The sequence below is a fragment of the Eschrichtius robustus genome, chromosome 11 (genome assembly GCF_028021215.1).
Source record: "Eschrichtius robustus isolate mEscRob2 chromosome 11, mEscRob2.pri, whole genome shotgun sequence".
Classification (NCBI taxonomy): domain Eukaryota; kingdom Metazoa; phylum Chordata; class Mammalia; order Artiodactyla; family Eschrichtiidae; genus Eschrichtius; species Eschrichtius robustus.
In genome coordinates, this window is record NC_090834.1 from 23,313,472 (window position 1) to 23,331,028 (window position 17,557).

Sequence of the window (17,557 nt, forward strand, 5' to 3'; positions counted from 1 at the left end):
AGCTCCCAAAGCTGCTAAAACACATACTACATCAGCCCCTGAACTTAGGCCCAGGGATGATGGTGGAGGAGGTGGTGGTTAAGTAAAAAACAAAAACAAAAAGCCAAACCAAACAAGACTTAGAGTTCTTTAAAATGCTAGATTATCCATCCTTCTGGTAAATCTCTTCTCAGTGAGTTAGGCTTAAAAGCAGCCTTGTTGTGGAAAAGACTTCCTGGGACTGGGTCATTCATTCATTCAATATTCATTTCATTCATTTAACCATCTCATCGTTCATTCAACAAACATTTGTTCTTGCTGTGGGCCAGGCACCGTGTCAGGCAGTAGGAGTTAGATGAATAAGAATACGTTTCTGGGATAAATTAGGAAAGCTGGCTTCTAAACAACGGTTCGCAATAATTGTTTCTCTTTCTTTTCTTTCCGTCACAGCCTGACTTCCCCCAGTCCTATCCACAGTGCAAAGAGTGACTCCATTATAACCCAGTCAGAGGAGAAGGCAGATTTCGTGATTATTCCCTCTGAAGGAATAGAGAACAAAACAGGTACTATTTCTCAGCCTGCCTGCGTTGGCTCAAGGAACAGCTTCAAGAGTGTGGGAGTCCTGACTGTCTCCTTGGCCTTCTCCCTCCATATTCTGTGCATGCAGGGTCCACTCTAGAGAGCTCTAATGCTTTGTAGGCAGTGAATGTTGTATCCCCTCATAGATTGTCACTTCTGATGTCCTAGCTGTCAAATATCCTGCAGCAGTGTAGACAGGCTGTTCATTAGCCGGCTGCCTATGAGTTAGGAGATGACTCTGAAACAGGCAGAAGCCTACTCAAGTTAACAGTTTTTATTATTTCTGTGTTATGCAAATAATTTCAGTGCTTCTCTAACTTAAATTGGGGCCAGGAATATATAGTAGCAGGTGAGGCGTCTGTGAGAACATACAGCACAGAGCAGGTCTGCATCATGTTTGGTATAAAGGCTACAGAAAGGACCACAGAGTTCCCTTTGTGTAGACTTCTTCCTCTGTCTCGGTCAATCTTTTGCTTACATTAAACACAGAGGAGAGCATGGAAGAAGCAAAGCACAAGACTTAGAGTTTTATTTGCTTGTAAGGGATATAATGAAACTGAAGCCCTCTGAAGGAAAACTGGAATTAAATTCTTCCTTATTCCATTTCCCATCTAGCCCTGGCATTAGTACTAAAAAGTCAGTCTTGTTCCTGAGTCAGAAATTCCTGGCACCCTGGGGAGGGAGAGGGAGGCCTTTACAGAGTGCTTGCTCTGAACCAGCTACCACGGGCCCTGCACATAGGTTACCTCATTTAGTCACACAACAACCCAGAGGGATTATACTTATCATATTCATTCTTATGAACGAAATCAGAGCAAAGAGACTGTAAAGACAGGGAAATAAAACCAGAGAGAGAGAGAGAGAGAGAGAGAGAGAGAGATGAAACACTTTGTACAAGTATGGTTTGTTTCCTTTGTGACTCACACAATGTTATATGTGAAAGGGGTTCAGTCATAGCAGAATGGTCAAAGGAATTTGAGTTGAGGTCTTCCCTCTGAAGCTCCAGAGCAACCAACAGGAATTTTGTTTTCATTGCCTCTGACAGCTTCCCCCTTTGTAGCTGGCAGGATCAAGCTCTAGGAATGCCAGTTCTAGAGAATTAAGAGTAAAATCTGTCCCATACCAAGATTCCCAGGGAGTCTTATTGCTTCCTTAAGGTTCGAAAGAGGATGGATCTCCCCAACCGAGTAAGCGTCACTCCGTGAGCCTGGAGTCAGTCAATGGCCAGTTCTTTCTGTCTCACAACCCCACCTGGTGGAGAGTCCAGTCCGTGCAGTGAGAGCAGGTTCAGCAGGCAGGTGACCTGGCCCTGTGAACACGCAAGACTGTGACTGCTTTCTGCCTGCAACTCAGTTTCCTTCAACATGAACTGTACTCCCTCCTTTCCTCTTGTAGAGGAGACAGACTCTCCATTATCCCGGGACTGGAGACAAGGCAGCCCCCGGCCCTATCTGGAGGGTTCATGGGAAGAACAGCTGTTGGAACAACAAGAACATTTGGAAAAAGAGATGGAGGAAGCCAAGAAAATGATATCAGGATTACAGGTAGCTCTTTCCCTCGTAGTTTGTCTTTGGTGCACCAATTTTTTTCTTTTTTTCTTTTTTCTTGGCTATGCTGCACGGCTTGTGGGATCTTAGTTCCCCGACCAGGAATTGAACCCCGGCCACGGCAGTGAAAGCGCTGAATCCTAACCACTGGAGCACCAGGGAATTCCTGCACCAATTGTTTATTATTTTTAAGTCACTAGGATCAGTTGAAAGTAAACTGACTCAGTTATGTATGAGGTCAGAATTGGGGAGTTTACATAGAGGGAGTAGTGCACGAAGAGCAGAAAATCCCTTACAAGGGGGTATGGGCCTTAAATGGGCCTCAGGGACTCTTGTTGACAGCATAGCTGTTAGGAGTTCTGCAAGCATGGGAGCCATATCCACCGTTACCGAACATCTACTCTGGCTCTCTGCTTTGTGGGTGGGTTTCTCCCCTGTCTGCAGCCGCAGACCTGCAATGGCAGCTTTCACCAAAGAATGGCATTGTGAAGAGTCAGGATTTTCTCCTAGGAATTCACCATCAGGAAGGCTGTAAATGCCAGTAATGCTGCAGGTCTCTGCCTGGTCTAGCTAAGGGATTTAGCTCACTCTTAGTGCATTTGTAAGTGGACGCCAAGGCATAATGATCAGGTAGAAGAGCAACAAAGCCCTTCAGTTTTTCCAATACCTTCCGTGCCAGCAAATCTCCCCCAGAGGCCAACTGACCCACTTGACTTAGTTCCTACCCTGAATGACCCCCCTCAATCCTCCGTCTTTGTGTGTCTGTCCCTGTTTGGGGGAGCCCTTATAGTGTTCTGATGACCCTGAAATTGCCTAGGAATATTCCTTTCTGTTTGTGCTGGGAACTGCACTGCTTCTGAATTGTCAAATATTTAGGGACACGTAAACAAAGCCCACATTATGTGAGTGGCTCTGGCAGCCCGCAGGCGGTGGAGGGCGTACCCCCAGCCAGCCAGCAACAGGGTGGGGACACAAAGCGTTCCTAAAGAAAAAGGGAGATTCGTGCAGTGGTAAAACAATTTGCATAATGTATGCCTCAGGAACCGAGAGGGGTTGGAGGAACGTTTACTGCCTAAACATTCCCAAGGAGGTTGTGGCTCTTCCCTCATTTGCTCTGTGTTTTTAAATGCCTGCCTTCTGGTTCCCTTCTCTATCCCTCCAATAAGGAATGGTTTAGTTAATGGAATGGTTTTTTTGTGCTGTCCTTTAATAGGAAGGATTAAAGCATGGAGAATTTTGGGATTGTACTCAACCAGGTTTTTCCCAGGATAATTTCATTGTATGAACATAGATATCCATCAATTTGGTTTTCAGTTTGGTTTGCATTTTTCAGTCTGAGAGAAATCCCATAGCGGATTAGACAGAAAAAGAAGAGAATCAACGGGCAGAAAGTCAGCATCCTAATATTCCCTGCAAACAGAGGAGTTTTAATTCACAGCCACAGGATCACAATGAGAATTCAGTTCCATTACAGAATACAATGGGGCTCACAGCATCCACTGGGCTTCTTAACTCTTTCAGTGATGAACAAGTTGCATGCTGAGCCAAGTCCAGGATTTCTGACTTGTTAGTGTATGTTATTAGAGCCCGGTGAACACTTTGCCCTTAGAGTCCGTATTTCTGTAGTGTCGTTCTCCCCAGGTCCCTGCCACAACTCCATGGGATAACCAAATTCATTCACTTGCTAAAATTGTATTATTAATTAGTACTTGGTAGACTTGGTAGTGGGTGGATCTTAAAATGATTTTATATACCAACATTTATGATGTAATTTATGTTATATTTATTGAAACAAGATTTAACCTCTGTATCTCTTCTCTTTGGATTGGATTGAGAAAAAATCGGGATACAAAATGGTGCTAGATTTTTAAATCTTTCACTGAGCCCGTAGGTCTTGTACCTACCTGCAGGAGTAGATCCAAGTTTTGTGGGTCCTAAAGTATACCATTTGGGGGGCCTTCTTTAAGAATTAAGATTACAGACTATGACTACAATGTTAGCTATAGGACGCTGGGAGGGGCAGGACTGGGAAGGCACCCTGAGGTTTGAGCTTCCTTAGCCTCAGGGGTAAATCTTCATCACCCACCACCCCACCGCCAATATTCTAATGAAAACAAAGCCTGGTGTGAGGCCTTGAAATAAATAGGGACACCTTCCGCAAATACGCTTTCCTTCTTGTTCTATCCAGGTTGCCCTAGGGAGCAAAAATGAAGAATTATTAAACCAAACAAGAATCAAACAAACCCAAGTCCAAGCTCTAAGTGTATTCCAAATAATTCCTTATAATAAACTTTTCTATGCCAGGACAATTCTACACTGTTTTTAGTTCAGTTTCCAGCTGGTAAAATTCAGCTTGAACAGCTCTGGTTTGAAATGTCACTTCTGAAAGGAAAGTTTATTTTCAGAATTTTTTTCTGGGGCCAAGGAGCCTTGGAGCAGAGGATTCAGGTGTATCCAGAGAGGTGAAAGAGGCCTGGAGCACCTGCCGGACAAAAGCACTCCAGACAGATTCAAGATGAGCAGTTGGAAGTATCTATGGGTCCACAGTTACCAGGGAGATTTCTAGAGGAAGCCCAGTTGTAGTTTCATTTTGGGATGAGCTTACCAAGGCCAACTCTAGACTCCATCATCTAACGGGAGTTAAGTTTCTTTCTGCCTTTGTGGTTGTCCAGGCCTTACTGCTCAATGGATCCTTACCCGAAGATGAACAGGAGAGGCCCTTGGCCCTCTGTGAACCAGGAGTCAATCCCGAGGAACAATTGGTGAGCTCCTTCTTTTGTGACTGGACACTGAATAATCTGGTTTGAGTGTTTGATTTATTTGTAGCATTGGACACTCATCTGTGCCCTCTTAAAATGCTCTCTTCCCTGACTTCAACTATTCTGGTTTTCCTCATATATGTTTGACTACTCTTCCTTTCTCCCACAAATATTTATTGTGTGCTATGTCCCAGACACTGTTTCAAAGAGCCAGAGACACTTGAAGGACAGATCAGACCTCAGACCCTCTCCTCGTGGAGTCTACATTCATGTCCCTGTCGACTGATAAAAAATGCACAACCTAAAAGTCAAGGCTTATGTTTTCTTCGGTGAGGACTTAAGGACAAAACAGAGAACTTAAGCCCAGGACACAGCATCTCAGATAACTCTGAGAGACTGCTCCGAAAAGGAAGGGGGGAAGCCAGGATATATAGGAGTTTTTGCAACAAAAACAGGTAGTCAGAACATCAAAAGATTACTCTTAATAAAAGAAAACCAGGTATTTCAAGGAATTTAGCGCTTTTCTACGTATGGGAAGATGCAAGAGTCTGGGCTCACTGAAGTCGTTCCTCTGATGTGCACCTCAGCTATCTGGGGCCAGGATCCTGTGCTTTCTCATCCTGAGTCTCCTCAGAGGCGGCTGCAGCAGTTGACTGCTAGATGCGGGCATTCTTTGTTTCCACCCTGAGTTCCCTCAGGGCTCACCGCCGGGGCCATTGTCCTGCGGTGGCTTGACGGCGGTCTTTATTTATTGATTTGGCAGGTGGCATTCTTAGTTCACATCCCCTTTGAAGCTTCTCTTTTTCTGCCTGTGCCTTAAATGTTGCTGCTCCTCAGGGTTCCACTCTGGGCCCTCTTCTGTCTTGTCCATTCACCTGGGTAATACCTGCTGCCATGGCTTCACTCGCTTTCCACCTGTCTCATATGTTGCCTCTCAAATATTTATTTCTAGCCTAGCTCTCTCCATGGAGTTCTACATTTATAAATGCAACATGCACCTGCCTGTTGATTATCTCACTATATGCCCCATAAGCATCTCAATTTCAATGAGTCCTAAATTAAATACCTTTCTCTTCCTTCTCTCCCCACCCCCAAAACTACTTGTCTTTTAGGTTTCTGTTCTTTATCACTATCCATCTACCCAAATACCTGAAACAAATCTGAATCTCGTCCTGGAATCCTTTGCGGCCCTTCCCTCTATATCCAGTTAGTCACCAAGGTTTTCAGTATGCTTTTAAAACGTCTTCATCCAGTTTTCTCCAGCCTCACAGCTACTGCTTTAATTTCAGGCCTCCATCCAGTATTCCGGTGGCCTTCTAACTGTTTTCCCTGATTCCTCTCCTGTCCTCCTCTAATTCATTTTCCATAAAACAGCAAGAATGATTTAACTTCAAAGCAGATTTTGTTTTGTCGTCCCTTTGCCTAGAACTTTTCATCAGTTCCCCGTTGCCCTTACTGGCCTTCATGATCCTGCTCTGTTTTCCTCTCGAGCCTCGTCTCTTGTCATTTCTCTTTCCACTTGCCCAGCCCCTGCACACAACACACACATATTCATTCTAAACTTTATCCACATTCATCTACTCGCACCACCCCGGCCATATGCATCACTGGAGGGCAGGGACTGTTTCCTGTTCTTTGCAGCCACTGTACAGGGCTAGCATCTAGTAACTGCTCAATAAATAGTTGTTGAATGAACGCCCTCTGAATTGTACAGCATAGGTACATAACCATCTCTTTTTGCCTTACATTCAGATTATAATCCAAAGTCGTCTGGATCAGAGTATGGAGGAGAATCAGGACCTAAAGGTATGTCAGGAAATGTACATTTTGCCCTTTGAAAAACAATTTACGGGACTATTACACACCAACTTCAGGACAGTAATGGGGAGCAGGGAAGGATGCAGACTCAAGACTTTGGCTGTATCTGTAGTATGTCTTTAATTGAAAGAGAGAGATATGTCCTAAGTATGGCAAAAAGGTAATACCTTGTTAATCTCAGTGGTTAGTAATAGGTATCTATGTCGTTATTGCTTATACCTTTCTGTATATTTGAAATGTTTCATATTGTTTATCTTTTTAATTAAAGTAAACAGTGGATCTAATATCAATATGGTCATTTTTTTAAATAATTGACATAACATTATATTAGTTTCAGGTGTACAACATATGTACATATTGTGAAATAACCACAATAAGCCTAGTTAACATCTGTCACCATACATAGTTACAGATTTGTTTCTTGCGATGAGAACTTTTTTTTATTAATTAATTAATTATTTTTAAATTTTTGGCTGCGTTGGTTCTTCGTTGCTGCGCGCGGGCTTCCTCTAGTTGAGGCGAGCGGGGGCTACTCTTCATTGTGGTGCACGGGCTTCTCATTGTGGTGGCTTCTCTTGTTGAGGAGCATGGGCTCTAGGCGCATGGGCTTCAGTAGTTGTGGCGTGTAGGCTCAGTAGTTGTGGCTCGCGGGCTCTAGAGCACAGGTTCAGTAGTTGAGGCGCACAGGCTTAGTTGCTCTGCGGAATGTGGGACCGTCCCGGACCAGGGCTCGAACCCGTGTCCCCTGCATTGGTAGGCGGATTCTTAACCACTGCGCCACTAGGGAAGACCCCTAGTATGGTCTTTTTTTAATGAACACTTTCCAAAATTCTTTTAGTTCAGTGGGTCTTAGCTTTTTTGAGGCCATAAGTATATGACGACAGCCATTAACCCTCTCTCCAGAAATTTGCATGAAAGCACACACACCCACACACTGACTTGAATTTTGATTGGAGTAACTTTGGAGCCCATCTGTGGAGTCCAGGTCAAGAATCCCCATTTTAGATATGTTAATTCCAAACTCTTGATGGGCTGCAATAGGAAAAGAAGACAGTACAGTCTGAGTTGTGGGTGTTCCTCTCCTATAATCTCTTTCCTAGTAACAATCATAATCTGTTGTAAGGGAGGGTTAACTAAGTATTTTATTATTGGGCGAAATGTGTTTTTGTTTGGTCCATAAAGAATAATATGCTCTTCGAGAACAGAAGCACTCTAATCCTTTCTGAACATTAAAAATGAAGATACTTATTTCATGAAATTGGGGGTAGCCATATTAAGATATGATCATATATTTCGGTGAGAGGGATTTAGATTGTTATGATTTATGATTAAGTTTCCCTGTCGGCGAGGATTGCTAAATATAGGAATGAGAACCTATGGGAATGTATGGTATCTTATTTCTTGGCAAGAAAGCATGGGCAGTTGAGCCTGAACAACTGGGCAGCTGAGCCTGGATGCCACAGGGTAGAATGGGATGGGTCCTGTTTGTTTCTGTGGGTCAGCCTTTACTGTTTACTAGAAGGCAGACCTGCATTCTGCCTCAGTGGAAGGTTGATTTTTCTTGGAATGGTTATCTGAGTTTTGTGTTCTTACTGATGGAATGAGGTAATGCTTCTGAAGCAGCCCAGATGCTACCATCTGATCTAACTATATTTGGTTTGCAGAAGGAGCTGCTGAAGTATAAACAAGAAGCCAGAAACTTACAGGGGATAAAGGTAAAAAGAAAGACATATAACTCTTTAAATAAACTCTCTACAAAGTAAAGCAGTCTGTGGATAAGAGTGGGTACTGGGGGGCTAGCTGGGTCCTATAGTCTTTTCTTGTGTACATCTGATGGGGCCTTTCGCAGGCTCTGTGCTACTAGTAAAGAGAGGGCTTTGTGGATGGGAAGTGAGACAGGTGGAGGAATATACCTCTGTTTTGCTGAGGCTTCTTTCTGGTGGTTATGACTCATGGTGCTGTCACTTCCCTCTGCCACCTTGACTGTTTCTATGTGTGAAAACAATCAGTTATTACAGTTTTCTTCAGTTTCAGTTTTTTTGTCAGTTTTCTTCAGTTCTAAGAAGAATATACTCTTAAACATTGTAATTTACTTAGGTTTTGAATAGTTAATGACATTCAAATGGTTTGAAGTTAAAAGGGTACAAAGGGATAATCCTTGAGAAGTCTGCCTTCCGGCCCTGTCTTCCCAGTCACCTAGTTCTCTTTCCTGGAGGCAACTTATCAGTTAGTACCAAATATGTGTGTATGTAATTTTTCCCCAAATAATTACGTACTATAAATACAGTTTGACACGTTGCTTTTTTCACTTAGCAGTGTATCTTAGAGATCATTCTATTTCAGTACATAAAGACCTTAGTATTCCAGTATGTGTATATCGGATAGTTCATTTAATCAGTTCCTACTGATAGTCTTCTGGGTTATTTCCAGTCTTTTCCTAATACAAACAGTGATCTAGCTAATAATCTTGCTTATATGTTATTTCACCCAAGTAGGAGTATATGTGCTGAATGAATACCTGGAAGTGGAAAAAGATGTTCTCAAGCTGCTGCTTTTCCCTCTCCTCTTCCCGTTACTCCCATTCATGGGCTAGACTAGGATATAACTCAGCAACGTTTTCCAGAGTATATTCTGTAGCCTTAGTCCTTTGAGATACTCCAGAAAACAGCATGTTTCATGCTCAAATAAAAAGCAGTGCTCTACGTGCTTGAAGAGTCACAATGAATAACAGCATATTAAAGGACCAGAGAAGGTCTGTCCTAAAGAGGTTGGCCTAAAAAAAGTTAGACTATTAACCACAGAAGTGCTTTTCCCCCCATGTAACACTTATTAACATCCCATGGAGCACACTTTGGGAAACATTCCTCTGCACCACTGGTGCCAAGGGCATCTTAGACCACCTTGCCATGTACTGTCATAGCAAGACAGCATAGTTAAGAATGGGCTCCCACATTTTCCAGAGCCTACACCATTTCTCTGCAGTCTGTAAAGAGAGAAAAATCAGGGCAAATCCCCTGGGATGCAGCTCCAGTCCATTAGTTCCATTTGAAGTCACCATGGTTGGAGGACTGTGTCATAGCTGATCCTTTAAAATAAGTATGTACAACCCACCTTGTCTGAGGCCTGGTGGAAACCAAGATGGTCCAAGCTAAGAGAAAGATAGCCTAAAGCTTGTAGGATCCTATGAACTGGGAAGAGGAACCATCAGTCTAAGAACATTTCTGAACATGGAAATAGAATCCCAATCCTGGTCCAGACTAGGCACCGGAAGGCAGTGGAAGCAGGGCAGGAGCAGGGCTCTAGAAGGCAGGGTGGCAGTGATTCCAGGGCTCCTATATGAGCAGGGTGTCAGACAGTGACAGGGCCCAGCCCTCTAGGACAAAAGAGCTCATCTAGATTGAGTATTTATAGGCCCAAGATACAGAGAAGAAAGCCAGAGAGGGAGGAGGGAGCGTGCATTGTCCAAGGTCACTGTCACGTAAGCAAGTGGTAGACGTGTAATTTGAGACTAGGTCTGCCTGATCCCAAAGGCCACTTATTCTTCCTCTAGGCCATGATGCTGTCAGCAACGCAGTGGAATGTAGGGGCAAGTGATGGATGGAGGAAAAAATCAGGTTTCCATCAGCTTGGTAGGACAATGGATGGGATTTTCCTTTAGATTCTAGTGTCCTGGAAGGGAACAGAAAAATTTCTGCTCATCTCCTTGTGGCAAGACCCTGTACTCTTTTTGTCTCCCAGTTTAGTGATAACTGGCCGATTGATGCGTTGGGACCACAGTAGTGAGTGTGCTTTCTCCCCAGGATGCCTTGCAGCAGAGGCTGACTCAGCAGGACACGTCTGTCCTTCAGCTCAAACAAGAACTACTGAGGGCAAATATGGACAAAGATGAGCTGCACAACCAGAACGTGAGTTGAAAGAGTGAACTTGGACTTCATTGAGCCCCAGGTAGCAAAGTAGGATACAGTATAAAGTCCTGTTAGGTCTCTTCCCCATCAGACCCCTCTCTGTTCCTAGGTGAAAGCCCATGCCACACTGGCCTCGAGCCCTTCAACTTTGAGGGCACTGAGACACTGAGGCTGCCTTGTGGTTCTACAGTCTGATTATCTCACTGAAGATGTGGAGAGCAGCTGTGTGTTTTTACCATAGTCATGCCCTCTCTGTGCTGTAACTGCCAACATCAACTCCAGTTACTAAGTAGCTGGTTTCCTACTGGATTGGCAGACAATACTTCCACACCAATGAATTCTTTCTTACTCTTCTTGCAGGTGGATCTGCAGAGGAAGCTAGACGAGAGGAATCGGCTCTTGGGAGAATATAAAGTAAGAATGTATATCAGTTTGGAAGTTATTTCCATCTGACCTTTGGGGAACAGCCTATTGTTGCTGTTGTTCAAACAGCACTTAAGTACTCTGTTCTCATCCTTGCTTTCTGCAAGGAAATCCTTTTCTGAGTTCCCTTGATCCACTAACGCTGAAGGTAGGTAGCATGGCTAGGAGCAAGAACACAGAACTAGGAGTCTGGAAACTGCACTTCAGTCTTAACCTTTACCTCTAGCATGGATGGCACGCAGTGGTCCTCCTGCTAATGGTAGTTCCCATCCTCCTTCCCTTTCCCAGAACCCTTTGCTCCGTGTGAGGCTCCCATGGTATGTGACGTCTTCCCGTGCAGCTTGAGGAAAGGGATGTTCCCTCTGAGGCTCTGCTTTCCTCAGGTGGAAACTGCATCACAGCAGGTGAAGCGTTGGATGTCCTTGGCTCTGCCGTGCATCTGAAGGCTGTGTCTCTGTTGCAGAAAGAACTGGGGCAGAAGGACCGCCTCCTGAAGCAGTACCAGGCCAAGTTGGAGGAAGCACTTCGGAAGCTCTCTGAGGCCAGTTACCAGCAGGTGGGGACACGTTCCGCCACTGACTTTCCTGCCCCTGTGACCCGAACAAGTCCTTTTCTGATGGAGTGTCTGATTTGCAGGTGGATCTGGAACGGGAGCTGGAACACAAAGACGTCCTTTTGGCTCACTGTATGAAAAGAGAGGCAGAGGAGGTAACCTAGCACTCGGGGTCTCCCTCCCATGTTTACAAGGGCAAAGAGGGAGATTCTGTTATTGACTCAGGGCTGAACCAACACCACAGGTCAGTTTGTCAGGAGGCGATTTGGCGAGGCGGTTACAAGTGCGGGTTCTGGGATAAGAAAGTCTGGTTTCAGATTCCAGCTTTATTACTTTCTTACCATTGTGTACCTCCATTTGCTTCGCTTTTGAACCTTAGAAATAACGTTCATCTGGAAAATGACAGTGGCCTTCTCTGTCATTATGAAGAGTACATAAGATAACCCATTAAGTTACTAAACACAGTCCTGGTAGATCCACCTGGCACAGAGTTAGGCTCAAAAAATACTAGTCATTGTTCTTTTTTTTTTTTTTTTTTCTATTACTGAAGCAAAGGCAGGAGGTGCTGGAACAGCATTCTCAGGCCCTCCAGGGGCCAGGCAGGGGCTAGGTTGGGGCCTCCAGGCGAGGTTTTCATTTTGTTCACTCTGCATTCAGCAGTGCCTTCTGAGTGTCAAGTATTGGTGATATAGCAGTGAACGAAAGGGAAAAAAATCTCTGCACTGTGTCAGGAGGTGACCAGTGTAAAGAGGAAAAATAAGGCGGGACATCTCACTTTGGAATTCTCCATTATACAAGCATCATTTCTTCTTGCCGCTATAGGTGACCCACTGCAGCAGTCACAACCCTCAGAGCAATGGTTTTCTCCTTCCAGTGGCAGGAAAAGGAGCTGCTTCAGTCACTCACAGAGGGGTAGGTGCTTAGGATTTGAGTACAGACTTGCCACTTCCAGCCAAAACCAGAAGAGTACCCTAGCCATGGCCAGTGGAGTAGGCCTTTCATATCCCCATTCCCCAATTCTTGCATCTGTTGGGTGTGTAAAGTTGTGAGGCACTTGCTATCCAAAATTAAGAGTTAGTGGGCAAACGGTGGGCTTGTATCTGTGGAGGAAAATTTTCTACAGTTTACACCTCCTCCCTCAAAAATAAAAGATCTCTTCTGGAAACCTCTCCCCTGTATCTTCTTAAGCCCAGCAGCTGGGATGTGGTTAATGACATGGCAGCGTGCCGTGCCAGCAGCACCCCGTTTTTGCCCACAGAGCAGCGACCTGCAGCTTGTTCGGGATGCCCTCCGCAGCCTGCGCAACAGCTTCAGTGGCCACGACCCTCAGCACCACACCATCGACAGCCTGGAGCAGGGCATCTCCAGCCTCATGGAGCGCCTGCACGCCATGGAGACCCAGAGGAAACAGGACAGAAGGGTAACCCTCTTTCGGTGGTGTTTCTCTTATTCCCCCAAAGAAGCTTGGTCTTATCAATTTTAATGCAGATGAAGGCAGTGCTAAGATATAAGACCCTGCTGCAGGTTGCAGTTGCTTTTCTCTCTGGTTTTCCTCTCTGGGGAGCTGATTGATTGTTCATCATGGTATGACAGTCCAGGGAGGGAGTTCACGGGTAACTCTTGCTCTTGGCAACTGTGTAACTGTCTAAGGAATTGTGGTTCTTGACCCACAGGTGTCCCTTTACTGCTTATTCTCTGTCCTCTTCCCCCCCGAATGAACTTGGCATTATATATGGGAAATATATGGGGAAAACTTTGGAAACTAAAAAGCTTTTTATAAATGTACATTTTTATTGTTAGGATAAACATGTCCAATTTTATATACTGCGGAAAAAGAGGTGGTAGAAAAGTATATATTTTAGGTACACTTTTAGGATTTAAATTTCTTGGTTGAATTCTCCCACTGATTATGACTCTTGTGATTTTTGTGTGGCTCCCCAGGTTCGGGGCAAGTCACCCAGAACTCAAGCAGTTAGTGAATACCGGGAGTCCTGGCCCCCTAATTCAAGTAAGTACTCATTATTGCTCAGTAAGGACTCCTAGCATATTAGATCAGAAACTTAGTATTTTTTCTGCTACTGATATTTTGGGGATAGAGTTTTTCTTGTAGTACTTCACTCTTGTAATATGTTGTTTCTGTAGCAATACTAGAATTGAGTTATTTCTAGGACTGTGAAGACCCATAACATCATCATCACCACCACCATTACCCCAAGTACCATTTGGCCACGTGCAAGGTGCTGCTGATTCAGAGAGGCTGAAATATCGTAAATAAAATATCTTCGGAAATATACAAGCTCAAAATAGTTACACCAAGCAAAGCAAAATATAAAAAAACAAACACACATACAAATCACCCTAAAGTTCCAAACAGCACAGAAAATTTCCAGTTCTTCCTAGAGGCAAGAAGTTTACTTTCTTTGTGGACTTTCATTAAAACTTTGAGTGCATAGGTCATTCAGTTTGTTTTAACCTGCCCGGTGCCCACTCATTACATCTTTTTGCCTTGTTAATTCTGACAGGTTGGAAATCTACCCTGCCTAGTAATTTCTATTTTACTTTGTATCTTACCTTTTGGTCTAATAGCATTCACATTTTCTTACCTTTTATAGTTTACCCAGGCCTAATCTAAAAGTAGCTAAATAATAATTTATAAAAACCAAATAGTTAAAGGCTGACCATACCAGATTTATATGTTAAATATATAATTTTTAAAACCACATTAATAAACAAAATCTAAAGTAAAACATTTAAAGCATTTGCACAAATATGAAAGGTAAAATTTTTTTTGTAGAGTAGATAAGATAGCATTCTCAAGCCTCCAGATATCTTTTCCTCTTGAATGAGACCTTTACACTGGGAATGAAACAGATTATGTTAGTACCAAAATTAGTTTCAGTTTCTTTTTCTAACATTGTTTTGACCCAGTCATTTCTGTTTTCTTGATAGGGTTTTTATTTTATTGTTATCCTCTTCAGTACTTCCTTTAGGTTAGTATAAACTGCCAGTGTACGTAGGCTAAATATTTGGAAATTCTTTTTCAGACGTCTAATAAATTTCTCCCTCCCTGGAATAATTCTCTTGTGTATATGAATTACTTATTTAAAATACTACAAATAAATTCAGAGCTTCTTATAAACTAGGGTGTTAATCTAATATCTATATTTACAAATAAGCTGAAATGTCTCTCATCTAGAAATACAAACACTTGTGTAACTTGCTAGCCCTCTAGCTACTGGCTTACTTCTCTTATTCCCCTATGTCAAACTTCTTGAAAGAATAGTCTGCAATTGCTCTTTTTTCATCCTGACTTCCCATTCAATTCTTAATCTACTAGTTGGACTTTTACTTAGTTACTCCACTTAGTGTTCTTTTTGTTGGATCACTGTTGACTTTCTCGTTGCCTAATCAAAGTGGTTACTTTTCATACCTTATCTTCCATAGACTTTTCAAAAGCATTTACTATTCTTGAACAGTCTTCTTCTGGAAACATTTTTCTCCTTTAACTTCACTACCAACCAGTTATTCATTCAACGGATATTTACTGAGCATCCATTATGTAGCACCCTTGTTAGACACTGGGGGTATAGAGATGAACAAGATGGACTTGGTACTTGCCCTCACTGGATTGTAGTCTCATGAACTAGATACAACCTCCTCTTCTTCTCCTTCTCTGTCTAACCCTTGAATGTGCCCTGAGATTCCACTAAGGTCTAGACTTAGGTCTCATATTCTTTATAGGTGATCCCTTCTACTTCCATGGCTTCAACTACTCTTGTGTGCCAATTATTCTTAAACTTTCATCTCTAACTCCAAACCTTTTCTGAGCTTCAGGCCTATATTTTTGAATGCCAACTGGATATCTCTGTAGATTGAAAGGCACTTCAAACTCATGTGCAAAACTGGACACAAAACAATAGAGTGGGAAAAAGATGGAGTATAGAATCAAACAGATCTGGGATGCACTTGTAGCTATCAGCAAAGTATATCATGGGCAAGACTATTAATTAATGTATTTTAGTTTTCACATTTATGTAATGGAGATAATCGTGAAGGATTATGAGCATTAAATACAATATTATATGCAAATAATCTGGTGTTGCGTGTGGCATGTGAGATATGCAAGGCTATGCTCTTTCTCCTTTTCACTACAGTCAAATCTCCTAAAAGAGTAATCGTCTCTCTGAACCCACGTCCTGTCTTGCCATTTACTCTTAAGGAAAAACAACAACAATAATTATTTAAAAAGTAATACAGTAGACTAGTGGAATAGAATTGAGAGTTCAGATAAAACCCACACATCTATGATCATTTGACCAGCAAATAGTATCTTCAATAAATGGTGTCGGGACAACTGATATACACATGCAAAAGAATAGAGTTGGACCCCTACCTCACACCATGTACAAAAATTAACTCAAAGTGCATTATTGACCTAAACACAAGAGTTAAAACTATGAAGCTCTCAGAAGAAAACACAGGGGGGAATATTCATGACCTTGGATTCTTAGACATCAAAAGCATGAAAAAAATAGAAAAATTGGACTTCATCAAAACTGAAAACTATTTTGCATCAAAGGACATTAACAAGAAAGTGAAAAGACAACCAGAATAGGAGAAAATATTTGAAAATCATATATCTGATAAGGGCCTAGGATGAACAATATATAAAGAACTCTTACAGCTTAATAACAAAAGACAGAAAAATCTGATAACAAATGGGCAAAGGACTTGAATAGACATTTCCCTAAAGAAGATAAATAATTGACCAATAAGCACATGAAAATATGCTTAAAATCATTAGTTATTAGGGAAATGTAAACCAAAACTAGAGTGAGATACCATTTCATGCCTACTAGGTGGTTCCAAAAAAATGGAAAATAACAATTGTTGGTAAGGATGTGGAGAAATTGGAACCCTTATACATTGCTGGTGGGGATGTAAAATGGTACAGCCACTGTAGAAAACACTTCAGTGGCTCTTCAAAGAGTTAAACACAGAATTACTATATGACCTAGCAATTCCATTTCTAGGTATATACCCAAAAGAATTAAAAGCAAGTGTTCAAAAAAAGAAAACTTGTACACATATGTTCATAGCAGAATTATTCACAATAGCTAAAAGGTGGAAGCAAGCCAAATGTCCATCAGTTGATGAGTGGATAAACAATTTCTTATATATGCATACGATGGAATATTATTCAGCCATAAAAAGGAATGAAGTACTGATACCTGCTAAAACATGGATGAACCTTGAAAATGTTAAGTGAAAGATGCCAGACACAAAAGGGCACAATTTGGATGGATCCTTTTATATGAAATGTCCAGAATAGGAAAATCCATAGAGACAGAAAGCAGAGTAGATTAGATAGATGTCAGGATTAGGAAGGGAGTGACTGTTTAATGGGTACAAGATTTCTTTTAAGGATAATGAAAATGTTCTGGAACTAGATAGTGATGATTACACAACACTGTGAATGTACTAAATGCCACTGAATTGTACACTTTAAATGGTTAAGATGGTGAGTTTTGTGAATTTTACCTCAATTTTTAAAAAGTGAATTTTAAAAAAGACCTGGAAGGAGCCTTGTTCCTATGCTAACAGAAAGAAAAGGTTGAATAGTCTAAAATACCATAACTTTCTTGAATCCATCAGAGAGATGAAATCAGAGGGTGGCTAACTAGCCAGAAATGTAAACAGGTCCCTCAGTGGACAGATAGGATACAGCACTTGCTCACTTGTGGCAGAGCATAGGAGCAAGATGGGCCCACCATACAAACAGCTAAGATTTTAATGAATTGTGAAAGGCTGAGCAGAGAGTATAGGAACCCTGGGGGCCACGAATGCAAGAATACTTTGCACCTACTTGCTGACTCTTCCATCGACTTCCATTTGGGTGCTTATGACAAAGATTTGTTGTGGGAACAGAGTCTAGAGAAAACCTGTTTTGGTGGTGGAGGCCCAGAGGAGGGGAGCACCTGTCACTGCTGGAAA

General features: G+C 42.4%; 1 protein-coding gene across 3 annotated transcripts in view; it reads left to right on the plus strand.

The window, feature by feature from the left end:
• The window catches only part of DIXDC1 (DIX domain containing 1), a 65,775-nt gene that overhangs the window by 35,736 nt on the left and 12,482 nt on the right, over positions 1 to 17,557 (plus strand). For all 3 annotated transcript variants that reach the window (XM_068556781.1, XM_068556782.1, XM_068556783.1), the window contains 12 exons: positions 430 to 542; positions 1,954 to 2,102; positions 4,778 to 4,867; positions 6,617 to 6,670; positions 8,347 to 8,397; positions 10,483 to 10,587; positions 10,948 to 11,001; positions 11,474 to 11,566; positions 11,647 to 11,718; positions 12,386 to 12,475; positions 12,822 to 12,983; positions 13,505 to 13,571. In XM_068556781.1, coding sequence (XP_068412882.1) covers positions 430 to 542; positions 1,954 to 2,102; positions 4,778 to 4,867; positions 6,617 to 6,670; positions 8,347 to 8,397; positions 10,483 to 10,587; positions 10,948 to 11,001; positions 11,474 to 11,566; positions 11,647 to 11,718; positions 12,386 to 12,475; positions 12,822 to 12,983; positions 13,505 to 13,571 — 1,100 coding nt within the window. The remainder of the gene's footprint in view (positions 1 to 429; positions 543 to 1,953; positions 2,103 to 4,777; positions 4,868 to 6,616; positions 6,671 to 8,346; positions 8,398 to 10,482; positions 10,588 to 10,947; positions 11,002 to 11,473; positions 11,567 to 11,646; positions 11,719 to 12,385; positions 12,476 to 12,821; positions 12,984 to 13,504; positions 13,572 to 17,557) is intronic.